The 27507-nt window shown below is 37.5% G+C and overlaps 1 protein-coding gene across 1 annotated transcript in view; it reads left to right on the top strand.

The window, feature by feature from the left end:
* Positions 1-17341: 17341 nt before the first annotated feature.
* LOC149546068 (uncharacterized) overlaps positions 17342-27507 on the top strand; it is a 60329-nt gene continuing 50163 nt past the window's right edge. Inside the window, exon 1 of the mRNA XM_089790977.1 lies at positions 17342-19336. Coding sequence (XP_089647103.1) covers positions 17719-19314 — 1596 coding nt within the window. The 5' untranslated portion in view covers positions 17342-17718 and the 3' untranslated portion in view covers positions 19315-19336. The remainder of the gene's footprint in view (positions 19337-27507) is intronic.

The following is a 27507-nucleotide window of genomic DNA, read 5'->3' on the forward strand; positions in this document are numbered from 1 at the left end:
ACTGTGAACTCTGCAAAATCTTTTGGAGACCAAGTGAACTCAGTAAATACTGACTTTCCTTCATTAACCTTGTGAACTCCATTACCACTATCTTCTACCACAAAATCCTTCGATGCCCGAGTGAGCTCAGTAGAAACTATTTCCACAGAGTAACTTTTAGGAATGCTTGGTAGACTCTGTAATCTACTTTTCTAACCAACTAAGCTCGGTAGACTCTATTATTTGTTTTGCTGACCAACTAAGCTCAGTAGACTCTATCTGATAATTGATATGACATTTGTGTAACATCAAAGACAACACACAATTGAACAATTATATCCAACAATCTCCCTCTTTGACATTGATGGCAACACAACATGTCATAGCACAATGAAATTTGAGAACAAGTCTTGTCTGACATAACATTTCTCTCTCTTAGATTTTATGCCACAATCTTCTCTAATGTTGTAATCTCCCTCTATGAAGGAATTACATAACTTCTTTTCAAACAACAAACTCTCTGCAATCAAATTCAAATTTTAGAAAGATATGACAACATACTCTCCCTCTTTGACAACACATGCCAAAGACAACACATACCAAATGAGTAACAATGTACCTTAAGTATTGATTCATATGCAATGTTCCCATGACAATGTTGCATCAACTGAAAGATCTTCAACTTGGTTCCTATTTATGCATCACTAAAACTTCATTTTAGTGAGCTTCAGATAGGGGAATGACCCCTAACTTACCCTTTAGATACAAGATTGCATCCTTAGGTAATGGCTTGGTGAATATGTCAGCAATTTGTTCCTTTGTATGGACATATTCCAATCTGATCTCCTTATCCTACACTAATTCTCTAACAAAATGATACTTTATTGCAATGTGCTTGGTTTTGGAATGCATTACTGGATTTATTGATATGTTAATTGCACTTGTATTGTCACAAAACATAACAACAGGTTCTTTGATCCCCACCTTCATGCCTTCCAATAACTGCTTGAACCAAACAATATTAGAATAGTTCACTATTGCTACAACATAATCTGCTTCTATTGTAGACTGGGATGTACAATTTTGCTTTTTACTTGTCCAAGAACCAACCTCTTTCCAAGAAAGAATGCTCCTCCACTTGTGCTTTTTTTGTCATCAATGTTTCCTACCCAATCAACATCAGTAAACACTTCAAGTCTAGATTATCTCCAAATTTGTACCACAATCCATAATCTTTAGTGCCTTTCAAGTATCTCATGATCCTTTTGATTTCCATCATGTGATTTTCTCTTGATTTTTCTAAAAATCTTGCTACAATATCAACTGCAAGAGCAATATCAAGCCTTGTATGAACTACATATTATAGTTTTCCAATCATTGATCTATATAAGGTTTGATCTACCTCTTTTGATTCATCATCCTTGGTAAGCTTTAGTCTAGTACACATGGGAGTCCCAACTGGTTTACAATCTTCTATACCAAACTTTTTGAGTATCTCCTTGATGTATTTAGACTGAGTGATGTAGATACCATTTTTGCTTTGCTAAATTTGAAGACCAACAAAGAATTTGATCTCACCAAACATAGAAATTTCAAATTCCTTGTTCATTTTTTCTAAAAATTCTTTGCATTGATCATCACTTCCTATAAACAAAGTATCATCCACAAATATTTCTGCAAAAACAATTTTTTTATTTGGTCCTTCTTTGATATACAAGCTACTTTTATCATTAGTTCTCTAAAAACCAATCTAAATAAGATAGTTATGTAATATTTCATACTATGCTCTAGGGTCTTGTTTCAGACCATACAATGCTTTGTGTAATTTGCAGACCATGGCATCCTTGTCTAGATTAACAAAACCTTCAACTTGCTCAATGTAAAATTCTTCATCCAGAATACCATTAAGAAATGTAGATTTGACATCCATTTGATAAACCTTAAATCCTTTGTGTGTAGCATATGCAAGTAGGATCCTGACACCTTCCAGTCTTGCAACAAGAGAAAAAGTCTCTCCATAGTCTATTCCTTCTTTTTGAGAGTATCTTTTACACACCAATCTAGCTTTGTTCCTTGATACCTTACCATCTTCATTCAACTTATTTCTGAATACCCACTTTGTTCCAATCACATTTTTATCTTTAGGCATAGGTACAAGAGTCCATATTTTGTTTTTCTCTATTTGCTCTATCTCTTCATTCATAGCCTCAATCCAACTTTCATTTTCTAATGCATCTTTGACATTTCTAGGTTCAAAATCAGCAAGTAAACAAGTACCTTTTAGCTTACTCCTTGTCATAGTACCTTCAGATTTGTCTCCAATAATCTGATCTAGTGCATGATGTCTCCTAACATACTTGGCTAATACAGGTTCTTTGCCTTCTGACTCAGTTTCACTATCTTCATTTTGAGTTTCAACTTTTGGCTTTGGCTACTCTATTTGTTGCTTGAGTCCTTCAAACTCAGTAGGCATTGGCTTGGTACCATCTAAATGTGACTCAAGTTCCTACAACTCGGTTTGAACTTCTTGCAACTTGGTGACTGAAGACTCGAGAGTGGGAGTTTCCTAATTGAAAAATGTATCTAGCACTGTATCAGGTTCAATGAAAACAAATCTCTTGTAATCTTCTAGTTCCTTTTTTCTTTCTTCTTTATTCCTTTCTGCAAACTCATCAACTTTCACATATGTACATTCTATGACTTTGTGAGTAGACAAATTCAAACATCTATATACCTTACTTTTGCAAGAATATCCCAAAAATAAGCCTTCATCACCTTTCACTTCAAATTTTTCTTTTCTAGATTCTTTCAAGATATAACATTTACTTCCAAATACTTTTAGGTAACTTACATTGGGTTTATAGCCATACCATAACTCATAGGGAGTTTTGAATGAGTCCTTCTTCAATTGTACTCAGTTCAAGGTATGAACTACAGTGTTGATAGCTTCCTTTCAATATTTAATAGTAATGTTATTTTCAATCATTAGAGTTTTTGCACAATCTGTGATAGATCTGTTCCTCCTTTTAACTATTCCATTCTACTCGGGAGTTCCAGGTGTTGATACATGTCTTTTGATTCCTCTTTCAATGCAAAAGTTATTGAATTCATGGGAGATGAATTGACCACCTCTGTTTGACCTCAAGCATTTTAGTCTTTTCCCTATTTCCTTCTCTACTTTGGCCAAATACCATTTGAACTTCTCAAATGCTTCTGATTTCTCTCTCAACTACATGACAGTCATCATTCTAGAGTAATCATCAACAAAAAGAATGAAGAATTTTTTTCCTAGTATAGCTCTCAATGCCAATAGGTCCACACAAATCAGTATGCACAATTTCCAAAAAAAATTTAGACTGATAGTTTTTACTTTTAAAGCTAGTCTTTCTCATCTTACCAATCTGACAATTCTTGCATAGACCAACATCAGATTTCTTTATACTAGGAATGCCTCTTACTTTCCTGAATTTGCTTATTTTCACCAGGATATCAAAGTTCACACAACATAAACTTTTGTGCCATAACCAACTTTCTTCAACATGAGCAATAAAACATGAACATTCATCAAGTTCAAGATAGAACAAGTTACCTTTTGTTTGTATGCCTGATCCAATTAGCTTTCCTTTGTCATCCAATAGTCTTGCCTTTCCATGCAAGAATTCCACCTTGAATCCAATATTGATTAGCTATGCCACACTCAATAGATTGTGTTTTAGACCTTCAACCTAATAGGCATTATCATAGACAAGCTCTTTAGTTAGTGAGGTACTTTCTCTTCCTTTTATGCAATAAGGTTCATTATTACCAAACCTCACACTGCTACCATCATAGTCTTCAAAATGCTCAAACTTAGTTTTGTCACTAGTCATATGATGAGAGCAATCACTATCTATGATCCATGTATCATTTTTACTCACATGAGAGATAAGTGCCATCTTATCTTCCTCATCATTATCAAATTCATCTTTCACAGCAATGTAAACAATCTCATCCTCACTATTGTTAGAATCCTTAGAATCCTTAGCCATGAAACATGTTTTCTTACCTTTGTTGTTGAATGATTTGAAGTCTTTCTTGCCATTGCACTTGTGACCTTTCTTCTCATCCTTGTTTTTCTTGTTTGGGCACCTTGCAGTAATATGACCAATTTCCTCACATGAAAAATGTATTAGAGGAACCTTACATTTGTATTTTGCTTTGCCTCTAGAATACTTCCTTATCAATAGAGCTTCAACCACTTCAAGATCACTGTCAAAACTCTGTTCTGATTCTTCTTCACTTTCTGAATGAGAATCCTTTATCTTCTTGCCCTTTTCTTTGAGTGAAAGCTTAGCTTCAAATGTTGATTCAATTTTCTTGGAAGCTAGAACATAGTTATCATAGTTATCTAGCTCAAATGTAGTCAATCTTCCTACTATGGCCTCTAAATTTATATTATGATTTGCTTCACATCTTCTTTCTTGAATTGTAGAAACTCTAATTGCATAAATGGGAAGTAATGTTCTAAGAACTTTACTTACAACTATTTCCTCCTTGATATCTCCTCCAGAAGCCTTGATTTCACTAATGCTTGCTTTGACTCTTTCAACATATTTGGCAATGTTCTCATCCTCATCTGATCAAATTGTCCTCTTAGACTTTTTTCTTTGGCTCTTCTCACATTGTCATCACCTCCATAGATTTCCTTCAACTTGTTCCACATTTCAAAGGTAGTTTTGTAGTCCTTGATATCATTAAATTCTTCATAGCTTAGGGCAGATGCAATATTTATCATCATGGTGTTATGAGTCTTTTTCTCAGCAATGTCATTGACAGATAGTGTACTAGTAGGAGTTACATATGTTTCATCAAGATATTTCAATCCTATATCTCCAATGGAAGCCAAATGGAGTCTCATGAGACCTTGCCATGCTGAAAAGTTATCCCTGTTAAGCCTTAGAATTTCCCTTTTGTAAGACATCATGATCTTTAGCTTAGATCCTTAAAGTCCCTCCTGCAAGCACCAAAAGCTCTGATACCAATTGTTGGAAATATAGATGGAGTAACTGGGGGGGATGAATTAGTTACCACAAAAATAAATCCATAGATCCCTTAGATGTCTTATAAAACTAGTTATTGCTATCACTCGGTATCCACTCAAAAAATGTTGTAACTTGGTAGATGTATTGTATGTTAACTTATTACTGATCTTTAAGCACTCAAAGAGATTTAACATGCATGCATAAAAGAAATAACATGAACACAAGATATGTCAAATTTTGAACTCTAAAACTTTCATAATCTTAACAATAGTTTCTATCAGAATCTGGGCAATGAAGAGTAGGATGGGAGCGCATGTTCAAAATTCAAATCTAGAGATGGGCGGGAAGTCACAGGGAGGCGGACCTTAATCACCAGGCACACAGGAGGGGATCCAGGCAGGCAGCGGAGAGGAGTCAGGAGATGGGGACCCATGTGAGGATATTCTAGGGAATCTCCCAAAGAGATGGGCCTCACTTTTTGGTGTCAAGCCATCTAGTAAGTCCTCTTTTCCTCCGGTTAAGGTTGTGTCAAGACTGGAAAAGGGATCTTGCACAATTGCTATTCCAAACGAGATTGTTGACCACAACATTGCCTCTATGGCCTCAACGTTCGTCGAGAAATTTATTGGCCCGAGACCAAATATTGATGTGGTTCGGGCCTACACTTTAAAAAAATGGAGCTTGAAAGGTCAAGTCAATGTCACAGTAATGGCTAAGGGTTTTCTCTCTTTTGAGTTCATCTATCAAGAGGACCTGGCTGACATTCTGTGTGATAGCCCCTGGAGCTTTGGGAGGGCCACACTGATGCTTCAAAAATGGTCGTCTCAACTGGACTTAAACGAATCATTCCTTCAGCAAGCTCCAGTTTGGGTCAGACTCCTTGAGCTTCCATTGGAGTTCTAGAATGAGGATGTCTTTAAGGGAGTGGCCAACTCTTTCGAAGAGCTTTTCTCCATCGACCCTATTACAGATTCCAAGAGTAGGCTGACTTATGCGAGAATTTGCATAGGTGTGAGGGAAGTGGATGATATGCCTGAAGTGGTATGTTTTTAGTCCAAACTTGGCACTCATATCCAGCAGTTGGACTTTGAGAGTGTACCTTTTGGGTGTTTTCACTATCTAAAAATAGGTCACAAGGCTTTTTAGTGACCGAAAGCTAAGACTGCTAAGAAGAAGAATCCTCCTTCTTCTTCTCAATCGAGGATGAAGAAAGTTTGGAAAAAGAAGACCACTAAACAAGGCCATAAGAGCCTTTCTACGAAGACCCAGATTGTAGCAAATCCTCCTAAGATGACAAACCAAGAGCCTCAGGGCAAGACAAGCAAAGATGGAGAGTCACTCAAGTCAGGACTGAGTTCCTCTCTACCTTTAAATTCTTTCCAACAGATTGAGGATGACTAGGTCAAGGAAAGGACCCTCATGCCTAGAGAAGAGGAAGGTAAGGTTATCCCATAGAATGGCTTTCAGGAGTCTAGTTTGGACCTTTTACCCAGCATGGAAGAGCCGGTTCTGGGCTCCACAGAAGAGGCAAAGGAAAGAGAAATTAAGGAAATTATCGTCTTTCAGGACCCAGAGAAAAACTTGGTTTCCACCAGAGAAGAAGCGACCAGAACAAGAAAAAAGGAGGACTTGTTGAAAGATCTGGACCAAAGGGTAGATCTTCTCAGCACCCCAAGGAATGGTAATAAGACTTCTAGATCCTTGAAGTTTGAAAAGAAGGGAGAGATACCTAGGAAGAATCAAATTAGAGACCCGTCCAAGGCTTCTTCTGTGGTGACTAGGAGAAGTTGCAAACCAGATGTGTGCTCTACAACCAAAGCAAGCAGAAAATTAGAGAGGGAGTCCAAAGAAGACGAGACCAGAAGATACTTGGTGAATGGGTGCCAAAGCACTCTAAAGGATTTTTCAAAGAGTAAAAAATGAAGATCATCTCATGGAATATTCGGGGCCTAAATGGTACCCACAAACAGGAAATTATTAGGAATCTAATTAGAGACCAGAGACCAGACATTTTGATGATCCAAGAAACAAAATGAAAAAGGATTCTTTGAGAAATATAAAGTTCAGTAACCTGATGAGCGGGGAGGCTTTAGACTCTGATGGAGCCTCTGGGGGCCTGCTAACTTTATACAAGACTAAACTTTTCAGGGTGGAATCAGTATTCAATGAAGGTAGTATTCTTTTTTGTAAAGTGTTCCATATCCATTCCAATGAATTTTGGTTCTTGCTCAATATTTATGCTCGCAATAATAAGAGAGATAGAAATTTCTACTGGTCTAGAGCAGAAGGGTTGGTACAGAATAGTAACATGAAAAAAGGAATCATTATGGGAGACTTCAACACCCCTCTTCTGGACAAGGAGAAGAAGGGTGGTTTGCCTCAAGAATGGGATAGCAAGCATGACCTTTCTAACTTCATCAATGGATTGGCTTTTCTGGATCTGGATCTAATGGGAGGTGACTTCACCTGGTCCAATAAATGATTAGGCAAGGAGTGTATTTAGGTTAGACTGGATAGATCCCTCATTTCTCCTAATTGGTTGTAATCCTCCTATTGCAAGTTAGCTCTTTTTCCTAGAATAGGGTTCGACCACTCCCCCATCTTCTTCTCGATTGCTCCTTTTGATCCCTGTAGACCTCCTCCCTTTCGTTTTGAGAAAATGTAGACCTCCTACCCTGACCTTTTAGAAAGAATTAAGGTCTGGTGGAGCATAGATGTGGAAGGCACTACAATGTTCAGGGTGGCTAGAAAACTCAGTAATGTTAAAAGGATGGTAAAAGCTTGAAATAAGTCAGATTTCGGTCATTTATTCTCTCTTAAAGAGGATCTCTCTGCTAATCTCTCTTCTATCCAAGCCTCCATTCAGAAAAATGGGTCTAATGCCTTAAATAGGCAAGAAGAGTTGTCCATCCTGTCTAATTTACATGACATTATTAGCAAAGAGGAAAAGTTCTAGAGGCAAAGATCTAGAATCAATTGGCTCAAGGAAGAAGACCAAAACACAAAGTTCTTCCATTTATCCACTCTTAAGCATAGAGCTAATAACAAGATTTCTAGCCCGAAGAAAGGTCAGGGTGTGCTAACTAAGGAAGAAGAAATTTCTTTTGAAGCTGTTTCTTTTTTCTCCTCCCTTCTATCTTGGGATCCTTTACTTTTTAAAGTGGACCAGGATGACATTATCTCTTGTATCCCTCAGATCCTCAACCACACCATAATAATCTGCTCCGGGCCATTCCTTCTAATTTTGAAGTAAGAGAAGCTCTTTTTTCTCTTCCGATAGATAAATCACCCAAACTTGATGGTTTTCCCACCTTCTTTTTCCAAATGTACTAGCCTGTCATTATGAAGGATGTCGTTAAGGCCGTTCAAGAGTTCTTTGGAGCCAGAAGTATTCTGAAGGAAATCAACTCCACATTCTTAGTTTTTATTCCCAAAGTGTCAAGAGCCAACACTCTGGATAAGTTTAGACCCATCAGCTTATACAACTTGTTTTATAAGATCATCTCGAAGGTGCTCACTTCAAGGTTGCTTAAGATTCTCCCCCTGATTATTTCTTGGCAACAATCTGGTTTTGTCCTGGGCAGACAGATTTTAGATTTGATTATCATGGTGTATGAAGTGATTCACTCTATGGAAGCTGGAAAGAGAGAAGGGATGTTACTCAAACTAGACATGTCCAAAGCTTACGATCGGGTGGAATGGTCTTTTTTGGATTTGGTGTTGAAGGCTTTTGGCTTTGATGTCAAATTGTGCAAGCTAATCTCCCAACTAGTCACCACCCCCTCTCTAGCTATTTTAGTGAATAGAGCCCCCTCTGATTTCTTCAAACCTACCAGAGGTCTTCGTCAGGGGGATCCTCTATCACTGATACTCTTTATTATCTTGGCGAAATGTATTAGCAGACTCATGGAGAAGAAAAAGAAAGAAGGGAGGATCAAAGGTTTTAAACCTTCTTCCAAATGCACCCCCTTTACGCATCAACAATTTGTTGATAATACTATTATGGGTGGAGAGGCCTCGGTCAAGGAGGCCAAGGATATGAAAGACACTTTGGAAACCTATTCTAGAGGGTCAGGGCAGCTCATCAATTGGGACAAAAGCTCTCTTTTCTTTATCAATACTCTAGAGGAAAGACAGAAGAGAATCTCCAAAATCCTGGGTTGTCAGGAGGGGAAGCTTCCTTCCACCTACCTTGGTCTCCCCTTGGGAATGACCCCATATGAATCCTTCTGGAATGGAATCATGGAAAGGTTCAGTAAGAAGCTGGCTAGCTAGAAAGGAGCCATTCTTAGCCAAGCTAGAAAATGTCAACTAGTTAAATCCATCCTCCAAAACTTGCCGATATATGCTCTGAGCCTTTTTACCATACCGGTGAAATATGTCGAGAGGATGGAGAAAATCCAAAGGGATTTTTTATTGACGGCAATTGAAAGGAATAAAAGGTACCCCCTTGTTGCTTGGGATAAACTTTGCCTCCCTAAGAAGAAAGGAGGTTTGGGAATTAGGAAGCTCACTCACCTCAATAAGGCCCTCCTGGAAAAGCAAATCTGGCACATCTTTAGTAGCATGGGGGAATGGAGAGACACTCTGGTAAATAAGTATATAAAAAGGCCCTCTATTCAGTTCACTCTATTCAATGAGGATATCCCAAGAGGCTCAGTTGTTTGGAATGGTTTCTTAAAAGCTAGGGACTTGGCAAACTCTAAAGTCTCCTGGAAGCTGGGTAATGGGGAGAATATTCTGTTTTGGTCTGATTGTTGGCTTTCTCAGGGCCCCCTTATGAATAAACCTAGCTATGGATCATGGGCTAATGATTGCATCAACCTTTTTGGGCACAAAGTCAGCAATTACAAGACCGAACAAGGATGGAAGGACCTTTCCATTATCTCAGAGGACCTCAAACCAATCATGATCATGCTTAATTCCTTATCCCTGAGCAGTAATAAGGATGAACTAGTTTGGAGGGATACTGCCAATGGGCTCTATTCTATTACCTCTGGGCACTCTGCTTTATGGAGCTTAAAAGAGTCTCCCCCTTGGTCGAGGGCTTAGCTCCCAAGCCTCATGCCAAAAGTCAACATGTTTTTTTGGTTGGCTCTTCAGGACAAAACTCTCACCCAGGAAAATCTCATCAAAAGAGGTCATATCATGCCTAGCAGATGTGTTTTGTGCAAAGAAGAGTCGGAGACAGGTAATCATTTGTTCGTTCACTGCTCTTACTCTAGGATAGTTTGGGGCTTCCTCACTTAAGACCTAGGCCATAGCTGGTGCTTTCCTTCCAACCTTCTGGACTTTTTCTATCAATGGCATGGCATATTCAATGGGTCTGCCTTGCAGGAAATTAGCTCCTGGCTCTTTCCCCATTTTTGTTGGAGCATATGGAAGGAGAGATACAATCAAATTTTCAGAGATAGGGAGGAGCAGGCTTTAGTTGTTGGAAGGAAGATCTTTGGTAACATAAAGGATAATTTTTCAGTGAGGAAGGGGGTAGTTTTTGAGATAGGAGGCAGGAAAAAGGAGAAGGTAAAAGACAGAGCGAGGAAAAGATAGGAAGCCAAGTGGCTCCTCCCCCTTGAAGGCTGACACAAAGCCAACTTCGATGGAGCCTCCAAGGGCAACCCAGGATCCTCGGGTAGTGGAGGTGTGATAAGGAATGAAAATGGAGATAGTATTGCGACTTTTTCTCTCCCGTTGGGTTTCCAAACAAATTATTTTGTGGAAGCCAACGCAACGTGCAATGTGGTTAATCCGGCTTTTGAAATTGGGGTCACCAATTTATGGCTTGAAGGGGACTCAAATAACATTATAAAGTTCATCAATGGAAATTCACATCCATCTTGGACAATTGCAAATTGATGAGACTAGAGAGACCCTTGCCAAATTTAATAGAATCCACGTCACCCGTACTTTTCAGGAAGCAAACTCGATTGCTGATAGGTTTGCAAATATAGGGATCAGCACAGACCAAAAAATGACTTGGCTTCCCAGAACTTGTTTGCCAACGGACATTAAAAGTCTGATTGACTTGGATAAAATCCAAGTACAGAGAAAATCAAGCTTTAATTATGAAAATGAAGGGGTTAAGAAATAAGGGTACTTTTCATAATAGAAGCATGGGAAATCGTAAATGCAGTAATCCTTCATTGATTAATCGACATGCTTTGTGGGTTGTTTATTGCAATCGCTTTTGGGGAAATAGTAGGGTTATTTTTCTCTGTTCTTTGCTTACTCTCAGAGGTCCATTTCAGTCACAGAGTGAAGAGCACATGAGTAAAGTGGGCATGCAGTGTGCGGAAATGGTTGGCGAGAGATGTAGAAAGGAGCTGGTGGGGGATTTTGAGAAATGGAGAAGTAGGCCGAAAGTGTGGGAAAAGATTGAAGAGGGTGGGGTTACCAATTATATCATGAAGCTACATGGATTCGATCAGACCAAAAGCATGGTGGGGTCTTGGAAGGATGGTAGGGTGAAGGTGAATGGTATCTTCTTTCGGATAATGGAGGAGGTGATTACAGCTGTCACCGAAATCCCTATCGAGGGTTTTAAATTAGTGAGAAGGAATTGAAGGCATTGAGAAAGATTGACACCTATTATGTCCTTGACTCCATGAAGAAGTGGTGGAGGTATGTTCTGAAAGCTGTTATCGAGTACATTACTTTGGACCCTAAGTTTGATAAAGCCCGAACCCACCACTTTGTCATTATGAATCATTTTTGGAATATGGCCAAAATTTCCTTTCCTTATTATCTGTTAACCTCAATGAGCAAGGTGGTGGATAGCTTCAAAAAGAAGCCCATCGCTAACCTGGCTCTGCACGAGGGGCTGCTGCTACTTATCCATGAGCACTTCAAAGCTCAAACTATAAGCATCGCCCCCCTCAGACAGCGAATGTGGAGTCTGGTAGTTCTAATTACTCCTCTGACTCGGATGATATTCAGAGCCTTAGCTCTCAAAAAGGAGGGATCTCTTCTTCAGGGAAAGCAGTGACTTACCTTGCTAAAAAATCACCCTCCCCCATAACCCCTAGCAGAAAAAGCCCTAGGGATCTCGAGCAGAAGCCTCTGGAGAAGGTAGAGGAGAGAGACAATGATGATGAGGAGGAACCAGAGTCTGAGGAGGTGGTTAAGGAGACGCAAGAGGAAATTAAGGAGGAAAGTGGAAGGAAGAAATGCAAGAGGGAGAGTTTGGAGGAAGTGCGCTCTCAATTCGAGGAGGCATCTATGCTACCCCTTTCTCTTGTCCATCTCCATCCTAAGGAGTAGAAGGAGGAGAAAGCGGGGTATGCAGAGGGGAAGTACAGACTAATGACAGGAGGAAATCGTGGATCAACTTCAATGTCAAGACTTCCAAGATGGGCATCTTCAGGGAGGCCATGAATCCCCAAATCCTTGTGGATAATCAAGAAGAACAACGACTAGAAGAACTCATTGATCCGGCGATTGTGGCTATTTCGGACAGAGCCAAGGAGACAAGGATGAACCTCTTGAATAATGCTCGTATCAGTATGATTGATAATTTTAGATCAATCAAATAGCTTTTCCACGAGCTCGAGGAGGTCAAAGATCAGGTGAAACATATTGAGGCAATAAGGAAAGGGATGGATGCCAACAGGAGGATGGATTTGGCTGACAGGCTTAGTCTGGTAGAAAAAAAGATACACAACCTGGAAAACTATAATCACAACCTTGCGAATCAAATGTTCTCCTTGTTAAGCTCCATTAACGACAACATCATCTCTCTCATGGGTTGGATCAGAGACAGAGAAATGCATGAAGATGAGGACGGAAAAGACAGGGATGAGGCCAGAATGGAGGATGACTCTGCAAAGGACAACTCCATTCCTTATCAAGACCAAGGGAACCAAAGGGCGCAACAGATAGAAGCGGAGGAGAATCAACTGGGCTTTGAGGCTGCTTAGGTTATGCAAGACCTAGAGCAAAAAAACAAGGAATAACTCTCGCCTATTCTTTTGTTTATCGTTGTCTTTAGGCTTTTTGTTCTAGCTTTAGGCCGTGGCTTTGCTTGTCTTTTTTTCCTGGTCTTTTCTTAGAACTCTTTCCTTTGGCTGGGCTTAATGCTTATTATCAGCCTATGAACTTAAACTTTTTTGGCTAAGCTTTTCCGCTTATTATCAGCATTTTTTTGTATTAACTATTGGGTTTCAGGTTCCCTATAAAACCTATTTATCTAATCAAAAACATGAACACAAGAGACACCAGATTTAACCTAGAAACCCAATATGAAAAAAACCACCAAGTAACTAGCTATTGATTTTCACTCTTCTGAAGTGAGCCTTGTTAGGAGCCAACCCTGTTAAAGGTTACAAAACACACTGTTAGGTGTGACCTTGTTAAAGGATTTAATCACCCTGCTAGGAGTAGCCTTGCTAGAGGACTTTAGAAAAATTCAATAGAACTGTCCACCTTGTTAGAGGATTTACAAAATGGCTATTAAACCAATTTTGTTAAGAGATTTGGAAATCACTACTACAATTGTGAGAAAGTAACAATGAGTTGACTTGAATGAGATGCAACTGAACTTTGCTAATACAGATCTATGTTTTGCTTCACTAGATCCTCTCTGATCGAATACAACTTTTCTGCTCCTCAAGGATATCTGATCCTTCTTCAAAATTTTCTTACACTTTCCTCTTCACACAATCAACTCACTTGCATGTTCGGTAGACACTACTCCAGAAATGATTTCCAGTGTTAACCAGCTAAAGCTTGGTGAACATTGTGAACTCTGCAAAATCCTTTGGAGACTAAGTGAACTCAGTAAATACTGGCGTTCCTTCGTTAACCTTGTAAGCTTGATTACCACTGTCTTCTGCCACAAAATTCTTCGATGCCCGAGTGAGCTTAGTAGAAATTGTTTCCATAGAGTAACTTTTAGGAATGCTCAGTAGACTCTGTAATCTGTTTTGCTGACCAACTAAGCTCAGTAGACTCTGTTATTTGCTTTGCTAACCAAATGAGCTTGGTAGACTCTGTCTGATAATTAATATGACATTTGTGTAATATCAAAGACAACACAAAATTGAACAATTGCATCCAACACCTTCAAAGTATAGGAGGTACAAAAAAAATAGCATTAGGAGCAGACAAGGCAAGCATATTGCCTGAATGCCACTTAGAGCTCTCATCTTATGGCATGATGTAATGACACATTTGTATAGAATATAAATTGAAAAAGCATTTAGTAAGCCACATATACAAATCCCAACAACAACTAGTGCATTATTCAATAAATTCTTAAGAAATACATCCACAAAGTGAAAGATACAAAAAAATTCAATTATTTGAAGAGAATTGAGGAATAATGAGGTTGAGTTAGGAAAAGCCCAATAGAAAAGAAATCAAAAATTTATGATCTAAAGTTTTAATAAAAAATAAAATCACAAGAAACTAGCAACAATTATGTCAAAACTTAAGCTAACATTCAAATTAATTTTTTTTTTAAATTCTAAAAAAAAAAAACATTTGCAAGGACAACAACTAGAGTAGCCACTTAAATATTAAAAATAACATTTTGTTCTGCAAGATCAATGAAATTTGATTCTATATAATGATAGTCAAATAATTCAGTTATGACACCAGTGGAATTGGTTGTTTTCTTCTCTCAAAACACAACAAATGGGCCCTTCATGGAAGAGTATTGTTATTATTTTCTCTTTAGACTAAATGCATGACATATGTCTATTGACATGACTGGACAAACTATGGAGGAGCACCAAATCGTGATCTACCATGTCACCCATTTTCACTTTACTCAAGCTCTAAGTCTACTTGTTTACACTTCATAATCCCTTCAAATTTACTAGTTTTAGTTAGCATTTTAAATCAGATTAATACATTCAATTATCTGCAAAAAAAGTTTGTTTATTTTATTGGAACTCTCAAATGTTGCATGCATAACAAACTTTTGATTTTCTCATGTGTGCATATCAACATATTTTTGATTATAAGATTTAAAGAAACTCCATTATTCTTCACAGTGGTAAGGCCTACATTGTCTTTGTTTTTTCTATGCATGTTTGAAATTGCAATACAATACCAAATCTTTAATTATTGTACACACATGCACAATTTGATTGTTGTCAATCTAGAGCATATATACAATTTTATCCATGAATTTTTTTTCATATTATATAGTTAGAAAGTTATAATAAAAATTTTAGTATAAATTTCATTGTACTTAAGCATGTTCCCTCTAGATTTTTCTTGACTATCATATATATAATGGGCAGAATGTAAGTCATGTTTATGGCCAAGCTTGTAATAGGTATTTGGGCTCTATTGGTATGCACATTCTCAATGCTACCATAAGTTGGAAAATGAGTAGAGTTTATTCATTTTATAGTATGGTGTCATTTCTTTGGATGTACAAGAGAATGCATAGTTGGTTGTACACTTTACAAAGCATTGGAGATTTGAATTCATAATTTTCTTTTTGTATTGACATGAAGCATAATTTCTATTTCCAAAAGACAAAATGTAATCATAAATGTTATTGTTGAGGAAATTCCCTCATCTATTTTGTTCTCTTTTTCCTTCATGCTTTATTTCATAATATTTCCTAGAGCATTTTGTTGTAAGTTTCTTTCTTTACAATTGATTCTAAAAATTTTGAAGTGGATTTGTAGTTGTCAATGTTATACTATGAGAGAGTAAACAAGTCTGTACTAGTATTTTGGTATGGCTTTCTAACAACCAACAATTATTGTCTATAGCTTTAAGCTTAGGGTGTCAAATGAACAAATTGGTTATTTCATTCATTTTGTTAAAGAAATTCCATATGCCACAACCATCTTTGAGAATGCAAATAAGATGCTCATGAATGGTGGTTCATATATGACTAATGATCTATTCATTTCCAATCTCTCACTATGAAAATTCCTGTAAGTATGCAATTTTTTTATTTTAATTTTTAATTTCTTATTTTTCATTCACTCTTATGCATTATAATTTGGCATGTTATGATTTCAAGATTGTACAAAATGAATTTGTTAAACAGGCATAAAAAAACATTCAAGCATTATTTTCCCTTTTTCTTTCAATTTGATATCATCACTCTATTTTGACTTTGTAATGGTTGTGGATGAAATGACTTTTCAATAATTGACAAATGTTTTCCGTAGGACTTTTTAACAACCACTAATTCTTTACTTTAGATTTAAGCTTGCCTCATTAGATGACCACACTGGTTATTTAATTTGACCTATTTTTCATATCTCCTCTCATTTTTTTCCATTTCTATCTATATATTTATAATTTCATTCCAAATTAACTTTTTTTTTTTAATCATATCTATCAATAGACTTGGCAGGAACTTTGACACATTGGGTCCCTTGTTCAATATAATAATAAGAATACTATAATTTTGATAAGAAAATGTTCTTAACATTAAGAATAATTGATAAATATTAGATATATCTTTCAATAAATTAAGTTATAATATTATAATCAAAATTCAATCATGTTGTTTTGTCTAGTCAAATTGTTTTGTCATGTTCTATGAGTAATGGTTGAAAAGAAATCATTTCTTACAACAATTAATAATTAGCCTACTTATTACATCTTGATGCAAGTTTTTCTAAATGGATTATTCATTTAGACAACTTAATTATGTAATAATATAGGAGGCCTAGTAAAATCATCTATTTTTTTTTTCCCTTTTTATTTTGTAGAACAAGGGGGGAGTGGCAGTCATAGGAGAAACATCTTTGAGACCTTCAGGGTCCTTAGGGGCGATGAAATAAATAGTATTGATTTTGAAGCTAGCACACATGTGTAGAGTCCTTGTTGTTGGCAGTGGTATCCATCTCTAGGTTGGCCTTATAACTCTGATAACTCTTCAGAATCATGTTGTGAAAACTTATCTTTTCTAGATGTCCAATGTTTAAATTTTCTTTATGTTTAGTCAGTTCACATATGATTCCAACATGACAATGATTGTCTATCAACAATTTCCTCTATCTTGCACTCTAATGATTACAAGATTAATCCACTCTTCCAACTTATCAATGCATATCCACCATAAACTTGAGCAAATATTAAGAGCACATTGTTCTTCCCTTTTCTACACTTTGACTCGAGCACATTGTTCTTCCCTCTTTTACACTTCGACTCGAGCTCCTCATGTGGCCCTTGTTTAACTTGTGAGCAAGTTTATTGTTTTAATCTTCACAATAGAAATTATAAGAAACAAAAGCTGGTTCCTTCTTTGCAGAGATATAAAAGTATAATCACTATTTGACAATAAAAGTTTAAGCACTATAAAAGTTTAATCGAACCCTCTCTTATAATTCAAGCTCTCAACTCACATAACGAAACATGCTAAATTTTTGAAAGAAAATAAATAAACAGGATACATTAAATTTCAATGCTTACGCTAATGACAACACATATTGGAAAATGCCAAAATTATCTTGCAACTACAAAGGAGAAAATCCTTATCAGTCGGGGGAGCAAGGGGCAGTGGGCAGAGTCTCTTCGGCATCGAGGTATAGACATACTTTCCATCCGTCTTTTCATGTATTCAGGCAGCTGAAGCAGCGAGCAAGACTGTTGGCTTCTAGGCATACACTTTCTTTTCTCCGTGGTCTTCCCATAGGCTCAAATATGTGTTGTAACAGTTCGTGCTTTTCAATCGAAGACGAAAGTTTTCTGCCCTCGGTTACTTTAAACCAAGCTGATTCGGATCTTTGACGATGCTCGAATGAACAGAATGACATACTTGTACGTATCAAAACTGAGCAGATTGGTTGGGCTTTACCAAAACTTTTCATCTGGTAACGTGGGATCCCCCATATCTCAATGTCGACCACCACTCACTTCTATAAACAAACATAAAGATTCCCATTGTGGGAAGTCAATTGAAATCGAGGATCCCAAGAAGGTGATTATTCAGGATGGAAAGCCAAGTAGAAAGACATATGCGAAGACGAAAAATAAACTTACTATTGGGAAGGAGAACCGACGCAAAAACTTACACCAGACTGAACTCTCAGAAAAACAGAACGCAGTATTAACGGCCGTCTCAGAGGGAAAATCTGTCTTCTTCTCTGGTGCAGCTGGAACAGGCAAAACCAGTCTGCTTCAGCAATGCATAGCAAATCTTAGGAAAATTTACGGGCACAAATTTGTCTTTGTAACAGCATCGACTGGCATTGCTGCCTCTGCCCTGAAAGGAACTACTTTACATTCCTTTGCAGGAATTGGCATGGGTTTGGGTAGTGAGGAGAATTTGCTGTTAAAGGTAAGTCGTGGCCAAGCAAAAAACAGATGGCGAAAGGCAAAAGCCCTCGTCATTGATGAAATAAGTATGATTGACGGCGATATGTTTGACAAATTGAACTGCATTGCGAAAAGATTTTGTTCCCAAAAGAAAACAGGTAAAGAATTCGGAGGCCTGCAGCTGGTGGTGTCTGGGGATTTTTGCCAGCTTCCTCCTGTGAATCCACCTAATGTTGAAAAAGAATTTGCATTTCAAGCTGATTGTTGGCATAAATGCTTTGACGTGCAAACTGAGCTGGACATAATTTATAGACAATCAGATTCGGAATTCGTGAAGATGTTGAATGAATTCCGCCGAGGCATCTGTAGTCCTCAAAGCCTTGATATGCTTAGACCTTGCCTAGAACGACCAGAATTTGATGATGGTATAACATGCACAAAATTGTATCCCCACAGGGTTGATGTCACAAGGGAAAACGAACAGAGACTGAGGGAAATTGATAAGGAAAAGTTCACTTTCTACGCGGAGGACAGTGGTCTGGAGTATGCTATGTCTCGATTTGACAGTATGCCTGTTGTCAAGGAGCTTTCACTCTGTATTGGGGCACAAGTGATGCTCACATATAATATAAACACAAAAAGTGGCTTGGTGAATGGAAAAAAGGGTGTAGTTCAGGGATTCCAATTAATTACCGATGAAACCAATGAAAAGGACATGCCACCCAAAGGTTTTTGGCCAATCGTCAAATTTCAAGGTCTTCAGAAACTAAAGACTATACAACCTCAGTGTTATGAGATTCATGGTTTTGACAAGAGTGGGAAAGTTATAGTAGCTGCTACGAGGAAGCAGGTTCCACTGATTTTAGCATGGGCTATTAGTTTACACAAGAGTCAAGGAATGACATTGGACAGAATTGAAACAGATCTTAGTAACGCATTTGGGTTTGGCATGATTTACGTAGCCCTGTCAAGGTTGAGGAAGTTAGACGGGCTTAGACTCCTTGGATTCGATCCGTCAAAAGTAAAAGCACATCCTGAAGTTCTTAACTTCTATGAAAGTCTTAGGAGCATTGAATGATTCCCTCATCTGTTGCAGGATGGTATGTATCATAAAGCCTAAATGATCTGATTTAGCATTGGTGATTGTTATTTGATCTCCGATGGTGGACTTTGACAGTTGGGTTTTCTGGTTACCTAATCAAATTTAACGTCCGTGCCACGTAGTTGTTTTCTTTTAATAACTCCAAATCATTTAAGTCGCAAGAGATACAAGAACCAAGAGGGGATAATGAAATAAGAATAGGCTTTGAGGCATTAGAGAGGACAATATTTTGGTTATTTTTTCTACAGGGGTCGATAGGAGACCTCTTAGTGACTGAGTGAGACTATCAAATATGATTCTTGCATATTATGGATTGGACTACCTAACCCATTAATTCCTCGGAAAATATTCTGAAATTGCATTTGATTTTCTGATTTCTCAATTTTTTAGTAGTAATGTTTTATGCTGATTAGAAGGGTTCTTTGATGCCAAAATCTCTGTCATTTATTGTTGTTACTGAAAAATCTCAAAGCTGAAACTCTTTCCGTTATATCAAAACCTGTCACCGTTGTCTTGATAGATATGTTACTGCTATAACTAAACCTGTGGTCGTTGTCATGCTAGTTATGTTATTTCAAGTGGACTGTCATTGTAGAGGAATCTGATTATTCTGGTGGCACAGAAAAGTCAGTTTTTTGTTGCAAGATAAGGCTGCTGCTATTTGTTTCATATAAGTTTTGGATCTCAAGTTTTTGGCTAGAGGATTCCTTCACTAATACTTCTAGATTCCAGAATCCAGATTGAGCTAATAACGGTTGGGCATGATAATTGTTGGAATCAGGATTCTATTAACTATCTATAAGATTTGTAATGCTTGAGGGAGCAAATTCATCTGTTTGAGACACCACATTTCCTAGCTAAATTTTGATAAGGATTCTGACATGGACTTGGAATAAAAGCTCGACTAAATATCAGAATTTTATAATATAATACATTAGAATTGCTATAATGTTTTTCAAAGTTTAATTTATTGTTTTTATCAGTCGACTCAGCAAGATTTCGTCAAGACAGCCCTCAGTCCCTGACTGAGGGAGTACTTTCCAGTAGTCACCGAGTCTCAACCCTGTGGTTTAAGTTCAACTGTGTTTTAAGACTCAACAGTGGCCCCTTAAATTCATTAGTTTTCTTGGTAAATAAATTACTAAACTGCAGCAGTAGTAACCTAACTAGAAATCTTGGACTAAACTTAAAACATTATGTTTAAGAAGTTGGAAACTTCTAAACAGCACAGATGATGGTTTTTTATCATATTTAATGCTGCAAGGTTATGCTCAATGATATTCTCTTATGTGTCCTGTCTAATAAAGATGATGGGAAAGAAAGTAAAAACTCATTGAATGTGGAACGATTATCAATTGCCATTTGGTGGGATGGAAAGTGTTAATGATATTTTAGCTTCTAAGGTTTTATATAGAATCCCTCTTACTGGTGAATTCCTAACTGAGTTTTTGTAAGAAAATTACTGATAATTTTCTTCAGAAGCACTGTGAGATTGTTAGCAATCAGCACTAAATTTTAAAATTTGATATAAATCTGACTTATATCTGCAACATATCAGAAATATAACAACAAAATAACATAGCACACCAAAGAACGCATATAACACCATAATCATCCTATGATAGCCTTTTTGGAAAAGCCCCAACTGTGACATAAGCAACATGTATAGTTTTACCACTTTCAAATGGTTAGAATTACAATAAGCTTTTCCTTGTACTGAAATAGCATTACCAACATATGTGAAGCACCTCTTGCATCAAAACTAGTGCTCAAACTAATGGCATCTCTCTTCTTTGGAAACTTCTCACAATAACTTACAACATACATCCATTCATGCTACTTTCTCATGACATACATTAAGCTGCTGCAAATGCCTTCCTGAACTTGTGTAAACTCACACTGAGCCAAAGCAAAGCTTTTATGCCTAGTCCTAAATCTATGGGCAAGGGAGCCCCAAAAAACCACCGGTGGTCTTGTCAAGCCATGAGCTAAATACATGGGGCCACTTCAGATTCCTAGACTCCTACAGTCAACAAGTCAATCCACCAACTTGGGTGCTCCAATTTGGAACATTCATTTTACTTACAAGGTGTTTCTACAGTTGAGCAATATTAGGAGGTTAAAGGTACCATCACAAGTGCATAATTTCCTTCATCAATGCTCTTGCGTATCTCTTATACATGTCATAGATGCTCTTGTATACCTCTTATACATGCCAAAGATGCTTTTGCACACCTCTACACATCATTAGATTCAATCTAAGTGGCATACCAGAATCTCATGGATTCAATTTATGAACAGTATTGAAATATTATCACGGTTAGCTAACTTTTGGCATTACAATAATATCCCAACATAAAGTTACAATGATTTGCAAGGTGTGCGACTCACCTATCCTAACATTCTCTCACCTGTATACATTGCAAGATAACATAAGGTAAATGACAATAAATGAACTTAATTCTACTGGCTGAGAACAGCACAATCCATAGATCACATTCACCAATAATAACTGTCTTACTTCTAGTGGACATCACACCAAAGGCACCTACCTTTCTGTCTCCATAGTCTACCAAGGCACATTGGCCATTGTCTTCAATACGAGAAGACTAGGAGACTATCTGTAGAAATTTTAACCAAAGCTCCCACAGCGTGATTAGTGCAGACTCTACAGAATCCTAATGGCATGGTGATTCATACCTTCATAATTGTTTTTTTGCAACCTACAGATCTATGAACAGTTATAACCTAGTTGTAGAATAGTTCACATCCTCATAAACCCTAAAGACTGTCCATCGGCATCCAACAGATTAATGAAGATGACTGTATTATGTACCCCTGGTTTTTTTGAAAGTTTGACGAGTAATAATATCAATAAACAACATCTGTGTAATAGGTCACAGCTATAATAAATGTTATGTCATTTAAATCTTGGAAGTGCCAATTACATCAAGTTTTTAATTGAAATGTCATTTGCATGCGCATGGTCATTTCATATCATTGAAATATACATTAAAAAGGCACATGAAACACCTCACATAAGCATCATAAACAACTTGTTTAGGTTCGAACCACTTAGTAGAAAGAAACAGGTCTGAAACTCACATGAATACTCTCAGCTACAGCTTAAAATATCCAGCAACAGACTTCGAAACACGCCAGGGAACAAACCATGTAATCACGAACATGGGAATTTATGTCTCCAACTGATTTCCCACTCCCAGATATGTCTGAAATAAGCTTGTGCAGGCCTGATTACAACAACAGCACTACCTTTTGTCAATGTAGCACCCCAACAAGATGGCTATGCATGGAAACCTTATCACCACAGCCCAAAGTATCCACATTGGAAAGTGGATCCAATCTTAACTAAATGCTCACAAACTCTCATGGAAGGTGGTCACCTAGCATAGCAGAATCATTTGAACAAATACCTGTAAACATGGGAACAACCCACCAGCTAGGGCATCAAAACAGGTCTATGGCCAGCTTAGACAAGGGTTTGACCAGCAACATAACCCTGGATGCTTAAGTTAAACACACAGTGCCATAAACACCGCAGAATATTTATCATAAATGTTGTGATTTTCCCTTCCTAAGTTGCCCTCAAATTTTCCATAGAATCACAATCATAACAAATTATGGTTAGGGCTACATCTTGCCAAGTAAAATATCTCTTCGAATAATGTTCTTGGATTTGAATCCTGTAATCATAACATAAGAAGCGCATACACACATATTTGAATTAGTACATAACACATGATATTTATATAATATCCATAGCATCATTTCAACACATTAGGGAGGAAGCATGATAAGTCATCCTGAAATTATCCACACTAAGCCCAATGGTGGAACTTTGGCCCTTTGCCCCTCTACCCATGGTCCCTACCTAGGGGCACTTGTACCTACTTTCCCTATCCAGGCTCCATCTCCTAGATTCAGTAGCGACAATCATAGAGTCAAAGAGGAGAACCTAATGGAGGTTCTTTGATTCTCCTATCTAAGCACAGGAGCGGAGCTTTAGCCCTCTTGGCCCCAGTAGCAAGCAACATCAACATCCACTCAAGGTCCCTACCTAAATGGCAATCCTCATGATTCCTCTTTCCTTACGCCTCCTTCCTTTTATATAATGGAAGTTTACAAACAGATTTTTGATACATGTATTCTATATGGAATCGTAAATAAATTTATACAAAGATAATTGATTGACATAATGCATAGGTGATGTTAATACCACAAGAGTGTTCAACTGATTACTAGATGTCAGAATAACAGTTCTGAAATGAAATACAGGGGTCTGTTATGTCCGATCTGGATGTGCCTGGAATTACTTTCTGCTCTTATGATTGTAATTGATGTCCTTGTTTTCTGGCGGTCTTCTATCTTCTGATGCTGCAGAGTACACTATAGATTGCTGTAGAGATAGTTCTTATCTTTCTTCCTTATGTTCCCTACCTTCCCACAGTTGGTGGTCTGCCTTATGTATCCTCAAAAGAGGATGAAGAGACACCCTTAATACCAAGAGTTGCCACCCTTTAGCAATTACATGTCCTCTCTTAGTTAAGTGTAGTTATATAGAATGTGCCAATTTGTTGCTTTTGAAATAAATGAAACCAGTCTCCATATTTTCCTTGGCAGGATACTCTATTCTTTACTCAATTAAAGCTATTAGTGTGGCTTAAACAATACCCGATACTGGGTGAATTAAGGAACCTAGATGGTGCATGATAATCCTTCTCATAATTAACAGGGGCTGTTTGTCTTGCTTTCAACTTCAAGAACAAATCCCCAAGGGATTGCAGATGACATTGCAGAAACAGAAATACATCTCCTATGATCTTAATACTCTTCTGCTAGTTTGCAAGTCAGGTCCTCCAATATCAGGTCAAACAATTACTTCCTTATTCTCAATAAATTCCACTTACCTTATTTTATAGTCTCACATAAATGACCAAACGAGTTGATTAATATTTTCCAATCATCAGCCGGAATATTTGAGTGGGGTTCAATAAAGCTTCTTGGTAGATTCTGTGTACTGAGTCTGCTACGGTCTTTTTTCATTTTCAGAAAATTGCAAAGTCTTTGGTTAATATGATTTTCTTATTGCTTCTACATTTGGGGGCATGACAAACATCGGTCCAAAAAGCCATCAAAAACCCATGAAGATTTCATCTTTTGGAAAACCCAAATTACCAAAACTCTGAAACTCAATGTTTAATTATAAACTTTTAATAAAACTAAATGTTGATCCTGTGCAAGGGCAACTTGTGCAAGGTTTCTTTTTATTCTTCTTGGGTTGACTAATGCAAGGTATGTTTTATTTCTTTTGAGCCAACCTATGGGAGTTTTATTTGATGGCGCTTATATATATGAACTATGGGACACTCTTTGATCATCACAAATGTGGAAAATAAGATGAATATGGGAATTTTCCGAGGGTGTTAGCTAGGAAAAGAACCCTGGCCCCCTTTTCTAGTTATGATGATAACCCTAACCTTGTTCTACATTTCTACAATGTCAATCTGATCTGAATCCCTTGTTTAACATTGCAAAATATCTCTCACAATGTCTGCTTGCTATTGATGGTATTTTAGAGGGCTTATCATTCACTTCTGTTGGGCACTTCTTCCTGCAGATGCTTGATTATTTTCTATGGGCAGATCCCCATGCATCACCACTCGATAGAAATAGAGGTGAACTATATCACTTATCAGACCCAGTTTAGCAAATCCAGTGATTACGAGTTTGGATTTAAAAGATCTAGCATCTAGGTGCCCATTCCAATGCCTTGCCATGGTTGCATTAGAAGAGACTTTTCTGTAGGATCAGCTCATCCATCCAGGTCCCTAAGAGTTTAAAGACAAGGCCTTGACGTAACTGATCCTAGATGGAAGGCCCAAGATGCATTCAATTTTAATCTATTTTTTTGGCAATAGCAATTTGTAAGATCAGTAATCAGTTTCAGACCCTTGTACTAACTGAGATATTTCTTATTTTGTCCCTTAAAGTATTGAAACTCTTGTGCACCACAGCAGATTAAGATTTCCATATCTGTGTTTATCAAGTTTCCCATCGTGGTATTCTTGTGGGTTCTGTAGTTCTGGGCTTTAATTTATTAAGGTTGCATACAAATCTAAGAACTATTTGTTAAGGATATTTGTTAAGAAAACCTGCAAGGAGTGTATCAGATTGGAACAATGGGATCAGAGAAGGTGCACATTTGAAGCCATCAAAGTCATTGAAGACTATTTAGGGTTGTTTGATGATTATTTTTAGATATTTGGATTGGACAAATTCAAGGGGAAAGGAACCTTATGATCACATTTTAATATTCAACAACAAGGGTGGCACCTGCAGGGCACAAGAAGAGGTCAAGAAAGAAGTTGTAATCGTGGACAAGGAAGGAAATTTGAAGTTATTGAATGTTAGGGAGCATGAACAATTGTACCCTCAGCAGGAAGTTGAAGTTAAAGATTCTTCATTTTTCTAATGATTGTGTACCAGCAAATATCAATTAAGTGAAAGACTCCATTTGTTGGACTTGAAGAGCTTGAGATGAAGCGAGAGGTCAATAATGTCAAGTGATGTCAAAGAAGCATCCACCCAGTTCCAGGTATAGAAGTAATTGAACCACATAATGATGATATGCAATGTATGGAGGTGATTAGACCATTTGATTATGTTTCATAGATATGTGTTTTGCCTTTGTGATGAGTAATTCAACTAAGATTGATACCCATAAGGAGGAATCCCAACTCTATCATGAAAATCCTAACAAAATCAGGAGATGGCAGTTATACTCTATAAATTGGAGCACAAGGATCCCTTCATTCAAGTTCAAGGACATTCACATGCAATAGTGTAGGACCTAGGTGACATTGCTAGGAAGAATGAACAAACTGCTGCAATTTTGAATGAACAAGTCAATCAGTTAATGGAGTTTGAAGCTCTTCACAAGTCAGAACAAGTTCTTAGGAAGTACTTCAAAAAGGTCGAATGCATGAAAAGAAGGTTCAGACTTTATTGTCACTGGCAGCCACAGATTGGTATACAAAGGCTAGAGAAATAGAGAATTATTGCCATGGCTCCAAAGGAATCTACAGAAGAGCAACCATGGAAGGATAACATGTCAAAGCAACACCAATCTTGTTCTTGATGGTAGTATCACTCGAGTGGATACTTGTGAAGATACAAGGTACTTGGTACGATCAGTTGTTGATGGGTAGAAGTTTGCACATGGGGAAATGGACTCAAGTAGAACTCTCACTGTTAATGGGTCAGATAGAAACTCAGTTCTTACCCCAAGGACAGCTTGGGATTTATTTAAAATTCTGAGATGCAACAATAACAAGTTCTTTTTCATATTAAGAAAATGAAACTTGAAATGAGAAAAGTCATGAAACAGATGGTAATGATGGAGAATATTACTATTATATCTACAAATGAAGAGCTGAAAGCTTGCATCTAAAAGGATAGAAAGGCAACACTCTTCCGGGGATTAACTATCAAGACATCTTTTTCAGGTTTAAGTGATACGATTAGTTGTTGATGTCAGTTTTTGTACCACTACATAACATATTAGCAACTGAATACTTGATATGGAGTATCAAACACACAATTCCTCTCTTGAAAAGTTAATACTTATGAAGACATAAGCAATAACTCCAATGTTCCTTGTACCTATGGATACTAACTCAGTATATCGATGTGATTTGCTGGTAATCACATAGGCAGGCTTACGTTATTCATTCGAAGATAACTTGGTTTTTGGTGGAATGATGGTGATGGTGATTCGGTGTGAATGTCAGATGATGTTGATGGAGAAGGTGATGGTGATGGACGGTGAATGTTCTTACGACTTACGCCTTTCTTACTTTCATCTTCAAAACTCCAACTCCTAACTACAAGCTATTCTACTCCTACTCCTATGAATGGAAAGATTAGCAAATGGATGGGGATCGAATCTAATGAAAGTTAACCAGCGGCTCCACCTCCATAGATGCAATGATTCAAAAGAAAATAAACTAGTTTACCACACGAGGCTTCCCAACAAGCCACTAGGATGCTAGTGGCCTAGTTATTGATCCCTATCGAACATCCACTAATGCTACCATGCAACTATTCATCGACTCTTAATCTTACTTAGCAACTTGAAATGAAATCTAT

The sequence above is a fragment of the Cupressus sempervirens genome, chromosome 7, assembly GCF_028749045.1.
Source record: "Cupressus sempervirens isolate cs-2001-9-10 chromosome 7, ASM2874904v1, whole genome shotgun sequence".
Taxonomy (NCBI): domain Eukaryota; kingdom Viridiplantae; phylum Streptophyta; class Pinopsida; order Cupressales; family Cupressaceae; genus Cupressus; species Cupressus sempervirens.